This window comes from Camellia sinensis, chromosome 3, assembly GCF_055761805.1.
Source record: "Camellia sinensis isolate YWXY chromosome 3, ASM5576180v1, whole genome shotgun sequence".
Classification (NCBI taxonomy): Eukaryota; Viridiplantae; Streptophyta; class Magnoliopsida; order Ericales; family Theaceae; genus Camellia; species Camellia sinensis.
Window position 1 is genome coordinate 11,377,699 of NC_138963.1, and position 18,688 is coordinate 11,396,386.

At 34.6% G+C, this 18,688-nt stretch overlaps 3 protein-coding genes, 1 long non-coding RNA gene and 1 pseudogene across 5 annotated transcripts; 2 read left to right on the forward strand and 3 right to left on the reverse strand.

Moving 5' to 3' along the window:
• Positions 1 to 897: 897 nt before the first annotated feature.
• On the forward strand, positions 898 to 3,297 carry LOC145822327 (uncharacterized). Its single transcript, XR_014363436.1, has 3 exons — positions 898 to 1,032; positions 2,638 to 2,803; positions 3,043 to 3,297. It is a non-coding gene; the product is annotated as an uncharacterized LOC145822327 (long non-coding RNA).
• Positions 3,298 to 3,659: 362 nt separating this feature from the next.
• LOC145821311 (uncharacterized) lies at positions 3,660 to 4,313 on the reverse strand. The gene has a single exon (XM_082917817.1). The coding sequence runs from the start codon at positions 4,311 to 4,313 to the stop codon at positions 3,660 to 3,662; it is 654 nt and encodes a 217-aa protein (XP_082773943.1).
• Positions 4,227 to 5,003, reverse strand: LOC145822328 (uncharacterized). The gene has a single exon (XM_082919062.1). The coding sequence runs from the start codon at positions 4,956 to 4,958 to the stop codon at positions 4,341 to 4,343; it is 618 nt and encodes a 205-aa protein (XP_082775188.1). The 5' UTR covers positions 4,959 to 5,003; the 3' UTR covers positions 4,227 to 4,340.
• A 704-nt stretch (positions 5,004 to 5,707) lies between these two features.
• On the forward strand, positions 5,708 to 9,143 carry LOC114287477 (E3 ubiquitin-protein ligase AIRP2-like; annotated as a pseudogene). The gene is made up of 5 exons (XR_014363437.1): positions 5,708 to 5,928; positions 7,315 to 7,464; positions 7,609 to 7,675; positions 8,237 to 8,471; positions 8,723 to 9,143. The product of XR_014363437.1 is annotated as an E3 ubiquitin-protein ligase AIRP2-like (transcript).
• A 1,407-nt stretch (positions 9,144 to 10,550) lies between these two features.
• Positions 10,551 to 16,845, reverse strand: HMGB1 (high mobility group B1). Its single transcript, XM_082919063.1, has 8 exons — positions 16,477 to 16,845; positions 15,706 to 15,792; positions 15,403 to 15,531; positions 15,242 to 15,299; positions 15,098 to 15,142; positions 11,573 to 11,653; positions 11,384 to 11,458; positions 10,551 to 10,854 (listed from the first exon to the last, which is right to left on the reverse strand). Exons 2-8 carry the CDS (start codon positions 15,774 to 15,776, stop codon positions 10,801 to 10,803), a joined length of 513 nt encoding a protein of 170 aa, XP_082775189.1. The 5' UTR covers positions 15,777 to 15,792; positions 16,477 to 16,845; the 3' UTR covers positions 10,551 to 10,800.
• Between the last annotated feature and the right edge of the window lie 1,843 nt (positions 16,846 to 18,688).

Genomic DNA, 18,688 nt, shown 5'->3' on the forward strand with positions numbered 1-18,688 from the left:
AATTAGCGAAATTTAGATTAAAATTAGAGAATGCAATGTGTAATCTGAAACAGAGGTTGAAATATAAAAATTTAATTATTGTAATTAGAAGATGAGGGACTATTATATCAAAATTTATGGACAAAAAGTGTAATTTATACTTTCATTTTTGAAAAATGTTAGAATTCTAAGGGTTTTATCAAATTTTTCATGTTTAAATTCGACACTTATATAAAATATTTGATAAAAAAATTTAATAAATATTTTCCAATATTACTGTCCTTAATAAAAAAATGTTAGAAATCTCAAATATTTTATTAAATATCTCACATAAGTACGAGACCGTAAATCCTATATACATCTCACATATTTGATAGAATATTTGATAAACATTTAGGGTATGTTTGGTTTGATTTTGAGAGAGTAGTTTTTAGAGAGTTTAGAAATTTTTTGATTTGTTTGGTTGTGTATTTTGAAAGCAGTTTTAGAGTTTTGAAATTTAGGGCTAGTTTGACATGTACTAAATAAGTCAAAAAGTCAAAAAGTCACTATCTTATTTAAGTCACATCATCTTATTTAAATCACATCACCTCTCTAACACATCACATCAAACCCAACCCAAATCCAACCCAAACCCACCAATAAGTCAAAAAGTGCACTTTTTTAAGACATTCCAAACCAACCCTTAGAATGATTTGATATTTTGTTATAATTGAGTAGATGTGTGTGGAAAAAAAAGTGATTGAGAATGAGAGAAAAGAGGGAAAAAATGATTGATTGGTAGGTAAAAGAAAGAAAGTGATTTTAAAAATTATTTTAAAAAATTTACAAACAAAAAAAAATAGAAAATTTTCTCAAAATTGCTCTCCAAATCTACACCAAACATACCCTTAGAATCTCTCGTATTATATATTAGAGCATCTCCAGAAGCCTCTCTATTCCTCCATATTTGTTACTATAGCTAGCTTGGAAGGGTAAACGATGGCTCCAGCAGACTCGCCCAAGCATCGCCAAGATGATTGTGAGCTACAGTACCTCGCCAGGACAAGCGAGGTACTGTTCATGCACCTTTTAATTTTTTATTTGTTTTTGGCTGCTGAACTTTGTTTTTGGCGGTAAAATTTTTCATTTCTGTTTATTTTGTTCATTTTGTTTTTTGCTTGATTTGAACTCTGACCCAAAATTAATGCCATTCTGTTATTATTATAATTTTGATAGATTACAGAAAATATTGATCAATCTTTAATGGGTTCAGAAAATATTGATGAAACAGAGAAGAAAATTTATACAGACTATTTTGTTTCTTTATTTCTGGCTAATAGTAAAATGTATTTATGAAAAATCAAAGATTACATCTTGCATATATTTGAAATTGTTGAATTTGGTTTAGTATTTGATGTTTCTTCGGATTTGGATAACATAGAACACAATTTAATGTTGTTGCACAATGGCCTGCCAACTGTTTGATAAAATGCTTATAAGAAACTTAGGCTACTAAAATGAAGTGAGTGAACGTAATTGGGTTTAGTATTTGATGTTTCTTCGGATTTGGATAACATAGAACACAATTTAATGTTGTTGAATTTGGTTTCCTGGGCACGTCTTTGGAAACTAGAAATGATTTCATAAATCTCTTGCCTCCTTGTATGATTCAAGCTTCATACTTGATAAAAAAAAAAAAAAAAATTAAAAAAGGCTTCATGCTTGATAAATGGGTGGCACCGTGGAAATTTATTCTTAATGATAAGGAAGAAATTTAGAACAAAATAATTTGTAAGTAGAAGTAAGAAAATATTTAGGATGACTAAATGCTGATATCAAGTAATGAAGTTATTGATTGATTCCTTGTGGATGAGATGGAACATAGTAGATAAGCAGAAGAGGACATGATTCTGTGTTATTATTTGTTTTCTGAAATATGTAGATTTTGTTTCCACAAAAAGTAACCTTTGAAGTTAGTCTATTTGTTTTTCATTTGTGGGCTCATTCTAGGATTTCAAGAAAGCACATAATTGGAACCATTTGACTATCTTTGTGGTTGCTAGTATTTTATTTGTTAGATGAACTGATGAACTGATAGTGTTATAGTTCATATTTAGATGAACTGATCTCATACTAGAACCTATTCCAATTTCAGTTGACATCAATATCTGCTGGAAATCAAACTGCAAGTTAATGGGTAGGATGCCTCATTATTCAGTGACTGATTTTTTGGTTAGAAGAAATATTTTTATTGTGACCACATTAGTACAATTTGATTGGATTTTGGTTATGTTGAGATTTTTTTGACAATTCCTGAATATATTATGCTATGGAAATACATGTTTGTAGTTTGTTCCCACGGTAGAGACAGTAATTCAATGATGGGTTTATCTTTAGTCTTGACGCACATCATTTGGAGAACTAGTGTACAAGTATAACTAGTGTAGTCTGTTAAGATTCAAGTACCATAACAGTTTTGACTTTCTAGACTAAATTTCAGGGCAAGCTTAAAGGTGGATGAAGTGTCACTTTTTAAGTTGTCATTAGGGCTATACCAATATAATATATCTGATCTCATTAAATAGATGATAAGCCAATCCTTTTCTTTTCTTTTAAGTAATTTCCCCCACTCTTCTCTGGCTTCAATCAAATGGTTCCTAATTTATACTATTGCAGGACCAAAATCTCGTAACGGTATGGCTGAGGATATTCCAAAAGCAAAAATAAAGTCTGTGGCCAAATCATCCAAAATAAGGAGTTCAACTCTAATGCAACCTACAGCAAGTCACTTGGCAAAGCTAAGCCAAGGAAGAGAAGTTCATTCCATCCGATTCTTGGAAAGGTTATAGTTGTTCTTTCTACAGTATGATTGAATATTAACAGTTTGTCATTATCTTTTAATTTGTTGCCTGCACTATTGATAGTGTTTTTTGATTTCCAACTATCGTTATTATTATTTTCTGGTTTGTTTAGTATCATTCCGGTATATTTGCTTCCTTTTTGTCCTCCCCCTCCCCACTTGTCTATTTCTGATTTTCTGTATCTGTTTCTTCAATTCACTTTGCTGCCTTTAACTGCCAGGTCACAAAAGCCATTAACTAAATCAGATGAGAGAAGTTTGAGGAATCCTCTTGGGGTAGACAGAGATGCTACCAAAAGGCAAAAACTAGAGAATGGTTAATTGTGTAAGGTAAATTTGATGTATTTACCCATATTTTGGTGGACTTGAGTCTTGATGTATGCATTATGAATGTAGAATCTGTATGAAAACCAATATCTTTTTGTCAATGTATTCATGTGTTAATAATTAAATACATCACACACATGTTATACCAATTACCTTGGTATTAATCTGGTTTGGAAATTGTGTGTGCATCATTTACTTTCTAGAAGCCAGACTGAACTTGAAAGCTGAAGCCTGAAACTATTTTGACAAGTTTTAAGTGAATTTTAAGGTTTACTTCTAATGACTTTCCATTTAGAGTAGAATAACATATGGAAATGGGAAGAAGATAAGAGTGGAAATATAATTAAAGTGAAAACCATATAATTAAAGTGAAAACCATAGAATTAAAATGATAACCATATAATTAAAAGACATATAGAATTATAAAATTACACATAAATTAAAAGCATATACTGATTACATTCAAAACTAATAGCATACTACATAAAATGAAACTTCAAATTCAAAACTTTTACAACTCGCTGTGTAATTGCCACAAGTGTTCGACAAGGTCCGATTGGAGATGAGAATGTGTTTGCCTATCTCTAATGTTATGATGGCATTGAATGAATTCCATAAGTTCAGTAGTTCTCTCCTGTAACATTGTTACATGGGGACTGTCATCGATTTGATCATAATTGAAATCTTTTACTCCATTGTCATCCCGCTCATCTTCAATGATCATATTATGTAGAATTATGCACGCCTTCATAATATATTTAAGCATTTTAGTATTCCAAAAACGTGCTGGTCGACGCACAATTGCAAATCGTGCTTGAAGCACTCCAAATGCACGTTCTACATCTTTTCTTGTCGCCTCTTGAGCTGCAGCAAAAAGTTTTTTCTTATTTCCTTGAGGAGAAGGAATTGTTTTCACAAATGTTGACCATTGTGGATATATACCATCGGCGAGATAGTATCCCATTGTATATTCATTACCATTGATGGTGTAATTGACTGCAGGAGCACGCCCTTGAGCAAGTTCGGTAAATACAAAAGACCTTTCTAGCACGTTGATATCATTATGAGACCCAGGTAATCCAAAAAATGCATGCCAAATCCAAAGATCATATGATGCAACAGCTTCCAAAATAATTGTTGGTTCATGAATGTGACCAGTATACATACCTTTCAACGCAGTCGGACAATTTTTTCATTTCCAATGCATACAATCAATGCTCCCCAGCATTCCAGGAAATCCACGACTTTCACCAACCGCTAGTAGTTTAGCGATGTCATTGCTGTTTGGTGACCTCAAATACTCATTAGAAAAAATATCAACAACTGCTTTAACAAAATATTTTAAGCTTTCTATTGCAGTGCTTTCTCCAATTCTCACATATTCATCCATAAAATCAGCGGCTACTCCATAAGCAAGCATCCTAAGTGCAACAGTTATCTTCTGAAGAGAAGACAAACCAAGCTTTCCAGCACAATTTCTTTTTTGAAGAAAGTATGGATCGTGCGCTTCTACTGCAGCTTGAATTCGAAGAAAAAGTGAACGCTTCATCCGAAACCTCCTTCGAAATAGCTCAGGAGGATATACAGGCGATTCAGCAAAATAGTCGAGAAAAAGCCTTTCATGACCTTGAATATGATCACGATGAATGACTTTACGACCTCGAACAGAACCACGACGTGAGCTTGATCCTATTTCACTATCTAGTAGTTCTTTATCCATAGTAATAGCTTTGAGCATCTCCAAATCATCATCAGATTCGGAGAAGTCAGAGTCATTTACAAGCATATCATAAAGAGAATTGGAAGCCATAGAGAGAGATATGGAAGTTTGGATGAAGTAGAAAATTGAGTTGAGGATAAGATCAAATGATAGGGAATGTCTTATTTATAATAGAAAAGTATAAAAATATGACCGTTGCAAAATATGACCGTTGGAAAAATATGACCGTTGTAAAAATATGACCGTTGTAAAAATTTGAAAAAATATGACCGTTGGAAAAATATGACCGTTGTAAAAATATGACCGTTACAAAAATATGACCGTTGAAAAAATATGACCATTTGAAAAATACGATAGTAGAAAAATGTAACTTTCACAAAAATATAATTATATTTAGAAGAATGAAAAAAATAATAATTTGAAAGAAGTTAGTTTTTTTTTTTTAGATTGGAAAGAAGGTAGTTAAAGTATAAGAATATTTTAATAGAAGATAGCTAAAGTAGATAGCCTTGTTGGAGTGTATATTAAAAAAATGACTAGCTAAAATAGTAAAGTGAAATTTTGAATAGCTATTTTAACTAGCCTTGCTGGAGATGCTCTTATAAAGTCAAAAAATTAGATTGAGCCAAAGAAGCTGATTAGTGAGGTGTGCGCCCGAGCCTCGGAGAGAATTTCTCCTTGAAACGCAACCCCCCTCGCCAGATTGCATCTCTCCACTTTTCTCTAGAGTGAGAGAGAAAGAAACCTCTTTACTCAGAGAGAGAGAGAGAGTCTCTAAACACACAGTGAATTGGATGCTACTATAGCCTCTTTTTCTGTGTTGTTTTACATGAATAGACTGCTGAGAATACGCAAATTTCTGGGTTTTTCTCTGACGATGATGTCTTTGGGGTTTTGTTGTTTTTGGGTATAAAGATTTTTTCATTTTTGAGGGTTTGAGAGTGTTGTAGTTGTCTGATGGGAATTGGGTTTAGAGGAAGGGAGGGTCATGAGGAAGTCTTTCAAGGATTCCCTTAAAGCGCTTGAAGCTGATATATATTATACAGCACGCCAATACCCTGTAATCTCTCCTCTCTCTCTCTCTCTCTAAATATACATATCAATATATATATATATATATATATGTATAGTTGATTGCACTGAGCTGACTAATAATTTAATTTTGACAAAAGCTGGAGATTTAATGCAGAAATATTGATTTTTCTGTTTTTTGATGAACAGAATTGTATTTATAATTTTTGTTAAGGAATTGTTTAGTGATATTTCTCAGGAAATGGCCTTCTTTGGTTTGTGTTCTTCAAAAAAAAAATTGGAAAAAATTCACTACAAATAAGTTTTCAAAAGTAATCAAATCAAACAATTTTTCCAAAAAAATTTTCCAAAACTTGTTTCATTTACAAGTTTTCCAAACAAATCTCTCTCATACACATCAAATCAATCACTTTTTTCAAAACTCTCTCTCAAAATAATTTTTCAAAACATCTTTGAAAAAAAAACCAAACCAAACAAATTTTCGTACTTTTTATCTCAAAACATGTTTCTCAAATACAAACCAAACAAGCCTTTTTATTATATATTTATGCTTATGCTTATATAGTTTATCATTCTCAGTTATGCATTTGTTTCTTGATGATTATTTTTCTGCATTCCTTTTTTATATTGTTTGTTTGCTTTCTGATGGGAATTCACATTTTAAGGCCAAAAAAATTTCTTGGTTATTCTCAATTTAAAAATCTAATATGTGTGCCTATATATTCTTACCAAAACAATTTGTGTATATATATATTTATTATATATATTAGATTGAAACAATTCTGCTCCAAATTAGGCAACTTTGCCTTACTAGATGTTAGTTCAGAAAGTTTTTCCCAACTGGTAGACCGGTAGTGTGCATAAGGTTTTTGTTGAATTGAATCATTAAAATAGGTTTCTAAAATATTGATTTCATTGGCATCCGGATTTATGTAATATGTGTGCCTTTATATTCTTACCAAAACAATTTGTATATAAATTTATTTGTAACGTATGCATTTATATTTTTGTAATCGCCGGATAATTCATGGATTGCTTGCTGCTCCAAATTAGGCAACTTTGCATTCTTATTTCCTAATTTGGAACGTTTTGCCAAACAGTGAATGTGAAATGTTTTTGTTGGATTGAATTATAAAATAGGATTAAATTGGTCCTCCTCCCTCACTTCATATTATGAATTTGGAAAATAATAGAGGATTGGTAATTATAAAATGGGTTAAAAATATCGAGACGTTACAAATTACAATCATCGGCTTCTATTGTGATTATTGGATTGGATAAAATTAGATTGAACCACAACTTCTCAAATTGCCTTAAATATAATTTGTTCGAAGGCGAGGAATGTGTGAATTTTATTCTTAGATCTTAATTCGCTTTTCTTTATTTGACTTTACTATTTTCTCTTGAGATACAGGGCTTATGATTATCCACAAGAATATGACAGTACGTGCCTTCAGATGAGATTATCATACAGTCCATGTTCTCGCACTTTCTCTTTCTTGTTCAATGGACTGATTGTCACCTTGCGGGTGCCCTTGGATTGCTTAGAATCTTTATTTATAAGGTCGTGTACATTTTTCCGTGCATTTTGTGTTGTTATGCTAATTCTCTTTTACTTGGAGATGCTTCTTCTTTTTTTTTCCACAAACTTGGAGAAGTTTCTTGTTTTATTGAGTTAGAAGGCAATGACTTTGATGGGCACTTGCAGGCTTATGAGGATGGCAAGACTACCATGTGTTTTTATGAAAGGAAAGCTAGCATTAGAGAGTTTTATGGTGAGTGGACTGAGGAGCCTGTTTTTGAAAACGGTTTTCAGGAAAACCTTTTAAAGTTATACGCATCAATTGGTATATCAATTAACAGATGATGTGTTATAATTTTAGAGGCTTTGAGTCTTGTAGTTTGTATAATGGGTAAGGTTCATAATTTTGAAGTGACAGTGTCATAGCATATATTGGTACACTAATTAATAAACCAATTGGTGCATGTAGCACCACTCTCTGGCAAACTGTTGCTAAAAACGGTTTTCAAGAAAACAACCCACTTTTTTTTTTTACCAAACACCAAAAGGTTGTTTTGGAAATTTCAAAAATTGCTTTCACACAAAATTGAAAACAATGGAAGTTTTGAAGCTTTTCATTGCTTTATTTCTGAAAACATGAAAACGTAAAACCAAAAAACAAAAACGAAGAAAATGACAATAAAACCAACTCTTCCTTTCTGGGTGAAAAATGACTTGTTGCCACTGCCTATTGCATCATTCAACATTGTAATTCAAATATTGGGGAAAAGAAGAAAAAAATTTATTGTATAGTTGCTTGGTTCACTGTGCGCAGGTGTAATATTTCCCCCTTTATTGCAACTTCAAATAGGAATCACTGACGTTGAAGATAGAAAACAGCGAGAGATCTGTGCAGCCAAGTACAAAAGAAGAGATGAGATGAACAAGGGTAAGGTCTCTGAAATTGATATAGAGAGAGAAGAAGAATGTGGCATCTGCCTGGAGATAAGCAGCAAGGTTGTCTTGCCCAAATGCAATCATTCGATGTGCATGAAGTGCTACAGAAATTGGTGAGCAATAAGTGCATGTGTGCCCATGTTTTGTACGAGTGTCTTTTTAACTTGATGATTTTATGATGGCATGTGGCTTCAACAATGCTTCAAGATTAGATTACATGCTCTGCATAACCAATAACTAGAAATTGGTGGATACCCTTTTGACTGTTTTGAGTTACACAAATGCTTCTCACTATTGTAGAATTGGATTTGCAACCTTAAAACTTTTTTGAGTCGATTAATGTTGCGTCGAATTATTGTTTCAGGCATACTCGGTCTCAGTCATGCCCATTCTGTCAGGACAGTCTCAAAAGAGTAAACTCTGGTGACCTCTGGATCTACACCAGTGGCTGTGATATCGTGGACTTGTCTTCAATTGCAAAGGAGTATTTGAAGAGACTAATAATGTACATTGACAAGTTGCCCCTTATCGTTCCTGATCCAATGCTCATCTCTTATGATCCCCATTTCCGGTTAGATGAGACCTATCTACGTCTTCAAGAAATGGAAACATTTGTGTGTATGGATGGTTCTTTCATGTTGTATGTAAGTTTCTATTTGTTCTTTGTTAGACATTCATTTCATCAAAGCTGTATATACATGTTGGCCATTGTCAGCAGGCTCTCTAAAATGTTGTTTGAATTATATATTTAAGTAAACCCCCAGATTTTAATTTCTGATGCAAAATTGCCCTTCGGTGATTAAGTTTTTTGAAAATTGAGTTTTTTTATTTTGCGTATTCTTTTGTTTTTAGTGAATATTTTTAAAATTTTAAACATTTTTTTTACTTTTTTAGATGCACCTTAGTTAGATGTATCTAAAAAATAAAAAATTTATGAAAAATATTTTAAAAAATTAATAAATACATAAAAATATAAAAAAATGTACTGAATTCTTGTATTTTTTTTGTATTTTTCGTATTTAGTGAATTTTTAAAAGATTTTTTTTACAATTTTTTTACTTTTTAGGTATATTTATGTTAGGTGCGTCTAAAAAGTAAAAAAATTGCTTAAAATATTAAAAAAATTCAGTAAAAACAAAAAAACACGGAAAATAAGAAAGTAGAATTTTCTGAAAAGTGTTTTCTGAAAAATGAAAACAAGCAAGCTAATTCGGTATTTACTGAAATTTCTTCAAATCCCCGTTCTTTGTTTAATTTCTCTAGTTTTTCATCTAGCCATCACCCCTTAACCACCTACTACCACCCCCACCACCTCCATCAACCATGCTCTTGTGGCTCATCAACACACATTGTTTTCCATTCTCTCTTCCAAAATCAATATTGCCGCATCTCTCTCTATCAAAACTCATCATCACAGCTCAACACCCGTTTTCTCTCTTTACCAAAATTCACGACCCACCACCACACTCACTTATTCTCTCCACCATGACCCACCACCACCATTAACACTCACCACCCTCTCATTTTCATTTTCATTTTCATTTTCATTTTCATTTTCTTCGTTTCCCAAAACCCCCATTATCATACTCACTTATTTCTCCTAGCATCTTTGTGCTAGGTTTTTCCTTTCCTTTCCTTTTTTATTTTTATTTTTATTTTTAATAAAAAAGAAATCTCACAAGTCATCAATGGACCAAAGGTTGAATGAGATAAGCTTTTGTTGTTCATACATTAAAAACTGAAAAGGATAGAATGAATGATCATCAAGAAAAGAACAAAATGAATGCTGTTTTCCTTTCCTTTTCTCTTTCTGTTTTATTATTGTCACCACTACAAAAGAATCATGAAAATCAAAGCCAAGCGTTCCTCAATTAGTTCATGGAAAGTTATATCGTGCTTCTAAATTTTTCAATATTGTAAGCTTAGTTAGTTGCCAATAATCATTTGATTTTTCTTTTATTTCTGATCTGAAATCAAAATGATTCTATGACAAATTTCCTTGATAGCCAACAATTTCTTCATCCACCAATATCAAGTTGCTGTATGGCCATGATAGCGAAAACGAGTATAAGCCCTAAAATATGGCAGAGAATTAATCCAAGTCAATGAAAGATGAATGAGATGCTCATGTGAAACCAACGAGCCATCTCTCATTCTTAATATATACACATTTAATTCTAACTAAAAGAAAATGTAGGAATAATATGCTTAAGATATCATTTAAAGCTGAGGAGTGCTCTGTGAGAACTTATAAAGTGCTAGGAAACATGCTCATGCTGAGCAAACAAGTAATCTAACATGATAACACAGCATTGCACAAGGCATATTTTCATGTTCAACCGGTTCAAAAATCACATGATGTAACCCAAAGTATGAACATACAAACATCCATCACATATGCCCTTGATCAGCCAAAACTTCCAAGTTAGAAAACACCCAATTTCAGTCCTCATCTTCGTCATCATCATCCTCCTCTTCCTCCTCTTCGTCATCCTCCTACACAAACACGTAGGTTAGAATTGGCAACAGAAACACAGGGATAAATGCCTGGTTCCAGAAAAATAGTGTCAAGTCTCTTATTTTCAACATAGTGATATGAAGAAGCAGAAAATTTATTTTGTAACAAGAAAATAATGTTTATGGATGCCTCCACGGGGAAATATGGACATACACCCCAAAAAAGCACCATTATTGGCAACAACAACAGTGATGCAGCGAGTCACAATTCAGCACGTCTTTGGGAGTCAAAGCCAAGTAGCCCAAGCTCAACACATTCTAAAGTATGAAACGTCAAAGCCAAACAATTATTCACATTAAGAAAGGACAGTTATCTTACCCAAACCCCAGACTGCCAACAAAAAACAAAAGATGGAACTTACTCAAAAGGTCCAAAAACATTAAATTATACAGTTAATACATATGACAATACTATTAGGATATTATTCCAAAACCCATCAACATATTCAATATCTATGGATACTCTATACCATGACATAGCAACTCCAATACTAGAGGAATGAATTACCTGCTCACTTTCCTCATCATCATCATTAATTTCAGACTTAGACTTCTCAGATTCCTCATCATCAACCATACTTTCCTGACAGGATAGAAAGGGAGAGAGAGATTAAGCAAAGTAAATAAGCAAACGAATGAGAACTAACTTGACAATATAATAATGGCAATGTCAGCATATTGATGCAAACGTGTTCACCTGCTTCTTGTTATAAGCTTTTATAACCTTCTCGTACTCAGATTTCTTTTTTGCAGCTTTGGCTTCATATGGAGCTTTTTCCTGCCAAAAACCAGATAGAGAACACAGGATTAATGATACATAATGCAATTCACCCTTTTACACCACAGGTAACTAATGTATAGATCACACATAGCTCACTCTACAATTAGAGCTTAATGTCTCCCTTAATAACTGTTAAAAATACTGTATTATTGATTGATATTGATGTGTTTGTAATTTTGGAATTATTGAATGCTACAATGATTCCTATATATAGAAGAGTAGGTGGTAGTAGGTGGTAGGTGGAGTAGGTGAAGTGGAGGTAGTAGTGGTGTAGTGGGTTAGGTTTAGTGGGTGAAGTAGGTGATAGGTTTTAACAGCCCCCTGCAAATTCAAGGGGGATAGGAACTAACCAACTTGAGTTTGGAGAGAATAACAAAACAAGAAAATACATAAAAAATAAAAGAGGATAGGAGACACTGTATGGTCGTGTCAGACCGTTGTAGAAAACCGATGTAGAAGACACTGGCTCGTGTCGGACCGATGTAGAAGACAGTTTACGGAGTCTTGCTGGACCCTTGTAGAAACTAACCGGAATCAATGTCGGGACAGTTTACAGAGTCTTGTCGGACCCATGAAGGAGCTAACCGGAATCAATGTCGGGACAGTTTACTGAGTCTTGTCGGACCCATGAAGGAGCTAACCGGAATCAATGTCGGGACAGTTTACAGAGTCTTGTCGGACCCTTGAAGGAGCTAACCGAAATCAATGTCGGGACAGTTTACAGAGTCTTGTTGGACCCTTGAAAAAGTTGCACCCTCAAAAGGTGTGCCCAATTTTGTCAAAAGGCGTGCCATCAAAAGGCGTGCCCAATTCATCAAAAGACGAGCCATCAAAAGGCGCGCCAGACACGCGGCGATGCACGTGATCGACAGTGCGCGTGTCGGCCTCTTCGTCATGTTCTATATAAATCAATGCAGAGGCTGAGAGAACATGTGGAAATCAAACCAGTCGGAAACCTCTGAAAAAAACTCTTCGTTTTGCTGAAAGAGATAGTCTGTAACACTCTGTTGCCTAGAAAATGGCCTCTTCGTCCCGGAGTCTGCTCACTCTCTTTCCCGACCTCAACGAGTCAACAAGAGAGATAACTGGTGCGGTGGCACTGGAACCTCAACCAAGCGCCCCGGAGTTTGCTCCGTTGAACTTTCCGATGCGGTCTGTGGAGCAAAGAATGGCAGTGCAGTCAGATGTGGAGGCCAATCAGTATACTTTGAAGTCATGTGTGGAAACCATAACGGCGGTCACAAACTTGTCGAACCGGCTGCAGAGTAAGACAAATGAGGTGCAGCATTTAAACGCCCAACTAGCTCTGCTCCAACGCATGTATAAGGATGCGCGAGCAGAGATAAGTGTGATGAAAGCAGAAAATAAGGAGCTGAAGCGGAAGGCCACCATGATGTTCCGATTTGGAGGGCCACCATATGCTGTAGTGGAGGAGCAGGGAGGAGGCAACTTGCTTGGTGGTCTAGGAAGCACGGAGGTAATACCATCAAGGGCCGTCCAAGACGGAGGCAAGAAGAAAAGACCGGCGGAATAGGCGAAGAAGTGAGGTCGATTGGTGGCCGGCTGCAGAAAAGAAAACAAAGCTGTTGGTTTTGGTTTGTTTTTTTTTTTTTTTTTTTTTTTTGATGTAAAATGGTGATCGGGGTGAACCCCGACATGAATAAAATAAGTTTGGTGTGCAGTTCTTCCGCTTCTTCATTCGTCTTTTTTTTTTTTTTTTTTTTTTTTTTAGGAATCAAAAAAATATATATATAGATATATATATTCTATAGACTCTAGTGGAAGGAATGATGGGTTTGGGCAACAGCACATTGTGGGGGGTCTGACAAAAGAAAGAGGTTTGGTTGTAAAGTAAGGGAAACGTGGGTGGAAAAGGGGAAAGGCTGCAGAAGAAAAAAAAAAAGAGAGGTATGGGTGAAAATATAATAAACAAAGACAGAGAGAGAGAGTAAAAGAAAAGAAAGGTAAGATCTGTCAATACACCATATCTGTACAGCGAATGCTATCCCTGATGCCACTATTCCCGCATAGGCAACACTGAACAACTCTCCAGCAGAGTGAACAAGCCAAGCTTGTGGGTCTTCGGATCAAGAGAGAGCGAGACACCATGGCAAAGACGAAGCTGTACAAAGCCGAAGAGTCTTCGGAAGAAGTTAAACCAGAGACAACAATTGAAGAAGATGAAGAAGAAGAAGAGAACATTCATGTGAAGAAGATCGAAACTTTCAGTGAACATCCCGACAAGATCGCCCCTCTCGTCGGTTACTTTCCTTCTGGATTCGATCCTCTCAAAGAAGAATCATCGACACAGGAGCAACCCAAGGTTAGGGTTTTCAGGCACGAGAATCGGACCAAGAGGTTGCAACTCGTCGTCAGCCCGAATGGGTCGCAAGTCAATTTCGTCGGTACGAACACGGCTCCTCAGCTTTGTAATTATGCTCTTGGGGTTCTTGATAAGGAGTCTCAGACACTGAAGATTGTCCCTATTGCTTCCAACAAGATATTTAGATTGGAACCAATAGTTGCAGGGTCAGATTCATATGAAAAGGAACCTTCTAAGGAAGAACTCAGGGCAGAAGAGAGGGCAGATAAAATTAGAGAGCTGAAACGCATGTATTCAACAGCGAAGTCAGTAAAGCAGGACAAGAAAAGGCAACCCAGTGTCCAATTCTTTCCCCTAGCGTCTCCAAGCACAAGCATCACCGGCAAAGCCCTTTGCAGTGGCGGACTTGGACTGTAGATGGTCGGACCCTGGGTTTTATTGAAGGTGGTGGGCTCGAAGAAATTTCAAGGTATGTGTAGAAAATTGTAGTGGACTAGATTGAGGTCCGGCGGGCGGCTAAGGTGAGATTGCCGCCCGCCGGTGAAGCGAGAATATTAGGTTCTAAACCTGCTCTGATACCATGTTAAAAATACTGTATTATTGATTGATATTGATGTGTTTGTAATTTTGGAATTATTGAATGCTACAATGATTCCTATATATAGAAGAGTAGGTGGTAGTAGGTGGTAGGTGGAGTAGGTGAAGTGGAGGTGGTAGTGGTGTAGTGGGTTAGGTTTAGTGGGTGAAGTAGGTGATAGGTTTTAACAATAACTTTCCTGTGTCACTGACAAATATTTGTTTGACATGACTTACTGCAAGACAAACTAAATAAATAAATACATAAAACCCAGAGAACGAATAAATAAGACATCTAAATCTTTAGGCACTGGGTGTTTAATTATTAGTATCCGACTATTCATCAAACACTGAAAACATCAATGGTCATATGCCAAATCAAGTTCAGTTTGCAGCACTAACCTTTGCAGTGTATTGGCAAACAAAATCCAAGAATTTCGGGTCAAAGAAACCAACCAATTAAAAAACTGGTCATTTTTTTTTCTCACATACATCCAGGCTGGTTCTATTTACTTTTAAGAAATGCTTTTTTGAGTACTTACTGCTGCAGACATGGATTTCCACTTCTCTCCACCAGCTTTACCGACCTTCAAAGTGCCAGATGAAGGTATCAAATGATTTCCTTATTTAACATAATCAAATTGATCTACATCATACATGAGAACTTATGCCCGCAAATAACTTACAGCTGAGACAGCTTTCACAAGTGGATTTTCTCTCTTGAAAGTCTTTCTAAACTCCTCACTGTAACATTATATGGCTCAAATCAAATGAAATCTTTGAACTATGTAGTGAAACTCAAAAGTAATTTCTTATAAATTACAAGGAGAGGATTAATAATACATACAGGAATACAAAGAAGGCACTGGGCGGCCTCTTAGGCTTGTTGGGGTCTTTCTTGGCCAAATTTTCCTTCTTGGTATTTCTTTTGCTACTCTTATCTGCCTTGATGACAGCTTTTCTCTTCCCGACCTTTCTGAAAAGAAGAGAGAGATATATGGTCCGTCATTATAACATTCCTGTTACCACTGTATCCACCATTGAATATAAAAATTAGATGTCAATAGAACCCAAATTGACTTGACCTCGAAACTACTAGCCAAGATTACAACATTAAACACATTAATTCACAGTCATAAACTTAGCTAACCTGTCGTCAACAGGCTTCAACGCCTCTTTTGAAATCTTGTTTGCTGCCGACTTACCTTTGGCAGCCTTCATTGTTACAAGTGAATGCCTAAAATATGAAAAACCCTAAAATTAGATGAAAAAAAATTACAGATCAATTTTTCCTAACACAATTCTAGATCTCAAACATGTAACGTATGTGTGTATATATAATAAAAGTATTATAGAGGCCAAAGCCATACAGGTCAACGCTGGTCAGAGAAGGTACAAAATGAAGCATTTCTAAAAGAAATCGAAAACAAAAATTTAAAACAAAAACAAATAAATAAATGATCATCCTAGTAACGTTAACAAACAAACAAAATGGATTGAATTAATCAAATTAAACACACACACACACACAAAAAAAAAAAAAAAAAAAGTCACAAAGAAATAGTAATTAAAGTGATTTATTATTGAAAAAATTCAATCCAACAAATTAAAGTGATTATCCTAGTAATGTTAACAAACAAACAAAAAATAGATTGAATTAATCAAATTAAACAAAAAATAATAAAATCACAAAGAAACAGAACTGATAAAAACTAATACTAGTAATTAAAGTGATTTATTATTGAACAAAATCAATCAAACAAACAGTGTTCCAGAAACTAAAGCAACAAAATCGCAGAATTACAGCTCACAGAACAAAATAATCAACAATCCAATCCAATCCAACAAACTTCATAAACACACAAACAGATTTATGTGTATATATATATCAAGCAGAGAGAGATCTGGAAATGAAACATACCTAGAAGATCGGAGATCACACAGTGAGAAACAGAGCAAAACTCAGAGGAGAATCAAGCGACAGAGCAGCAACCTAGAGAGAGAGAGAGAGAGAGACGGAGGTACGACCGAGTGAGAAAGACGTGAACTGGATTTTAAGTGACCGGACTAACCGGTGACCCTTTTAGGAATTTGCTGAAGAAGAAGGGCAAGAGAAAGGGGTGTGACTGGGTATAGCCGGTTGTGTGGAGTAGAGAATCTTCTGATTTTTCATTTCATTAGTAAATGGGTTTTGGTGGGCGAAAAAGCTAGTGTCCAGGGCATCTCAGAATTGTCTAAAACTGAGTGTATGTTTTGAGAGTTAAATTGTTGAAATATAAAATTTAAATATAAGTTACTAATGTAAAATTTTAAATAATTTTTAAATTTTTATGTCTGGTACATACCTTTACTGTTTGGGTGGTAAAGTGTTTGGAGTGGTGCTTTATTGCCGCCAAAGTAATCCCATGCATGCAATGACAATGTAGATATCTCTTGGCATGCCTGTATGGCTGACACGTATACGCTTTGCAGGCGACTTTGGATATTGGTGTTTGTTTGACACCAATTTTTGTATCATTCTGGTTGTTTTTTTGTTTTTATTTTTCTTCTCTTAGATTTTTGTATAATATTTTTATACTGGAAAAAGAGATGCTTCGTGAGAGTATCACAGCATTCATAGGTCCTGATCTCGAGATAGTCGATTGACGGTCAGATTTAACTTAAGGTCAAGTTTGGCTACTCAAAATAAGTACGCACTTTTTGTCTTTTTATCTTTTTTCCATCACATCACCTCTCTACTTTTCTGCACATCTTTTCGTAAAAAGACAAAAAGTACACTTATTTAGGTCATTCCAAACAACCCCTAAGTCATAAAAAGGAATTTACTACCAGAGTAACAATAGACCTATAGATCTCACTCATCTCCTATAACAAGAGGCAAAGTTACAATTAAAATATAATATTTTATCTTCTAAAATCGGTACCTCTTAAAAGGAAAATGACTGGTAACTCGAAAAAAGTGACCCGATTTTGGCTCGAATCGCAAAACGACGTCGTTTTGCGATTCTCTTTCTTACTTTTTTTTTCTTTCTTTTCTTTCTCTTCCTTTTCTTTCTTTCTTTTCTTCTTCTTCTTCGTTGAACACAGGAGAAGAACAGAGGGGAAAATGAGGAGAAAAGGGCCCCTCCTATGCCTCTGCCGCCGCCGATCGTCGCAGCAGTCCCGATCGTCGCAGCAGTAGCTCTGATCGCGCAGCCCCACGCAGCCCCGCCTCCGACCCCACCTCCTCCAGCCCGATTTTGATGACCCCCTCCCCTCCAGTTCTCCTCCTTCCTCCTTATTCCTCCTCCTTCCTCCTTCTTCTTCTTCTCTTCTTCTTCTTCTTCGAATTCGAGCTAAATTCGAGCCTTCGAATTTGAGCTACGAATCGGAGTCACTCTTAAAATTTGAGCTCAGATCTTTCGTATAGAAGGTTGGTGCATTATCTACGCTACCACCACCCCAAGTGGTTTATTTTTGTATATCACTTCACTTTGAAGAAAAAATAAGGTGAAATTCCAATATAAGAGGTTTTGTTCAAAACTAACTACACAATTATGAAAAAATTTATAAATTTATACTTTCAATATTTTTAAAATTTATTATTAATTTAAAAATATTTTTTTAAATATATATTGAAGTGAAATTATCTTGAAAAATAAGGTGGACCTATGATGACAAAAAAATAAATACGCTAACTCGAGGGCTTTGATCTTTCCAAGATTATTATTGTTTTTGAATTTTAAATTTAAATAACAAGTTGTATATAAAAATAAATAATACAAAAAATATGAATAAAATATAAGTAAATTTTATCACATTTCTCTCTCATTTCTTTTCTCTCCATAAATATATATTTAAATCTATAATTCAAATACAATCTTAAACTTTGAGATTATTAATAGGTAAGAATGGATTCAAAATGTCAATGTAAAACTTAATTGGCTTGATGTGATTTTTAAAAAAAAATAAATAATCTATATATAAGAAATTAAAAAATAAATGAAATAAATTATCAAAATAAAATCAGTGATGAGTCTCATGATTTTTAAAATAAATAAACTATATATAAGAAATTAAAAAATAAACGAAATAAGTTATCAAAATAAAATCAGTGATGAATCTCATGATTTTTAAAATAAATAATCTATATA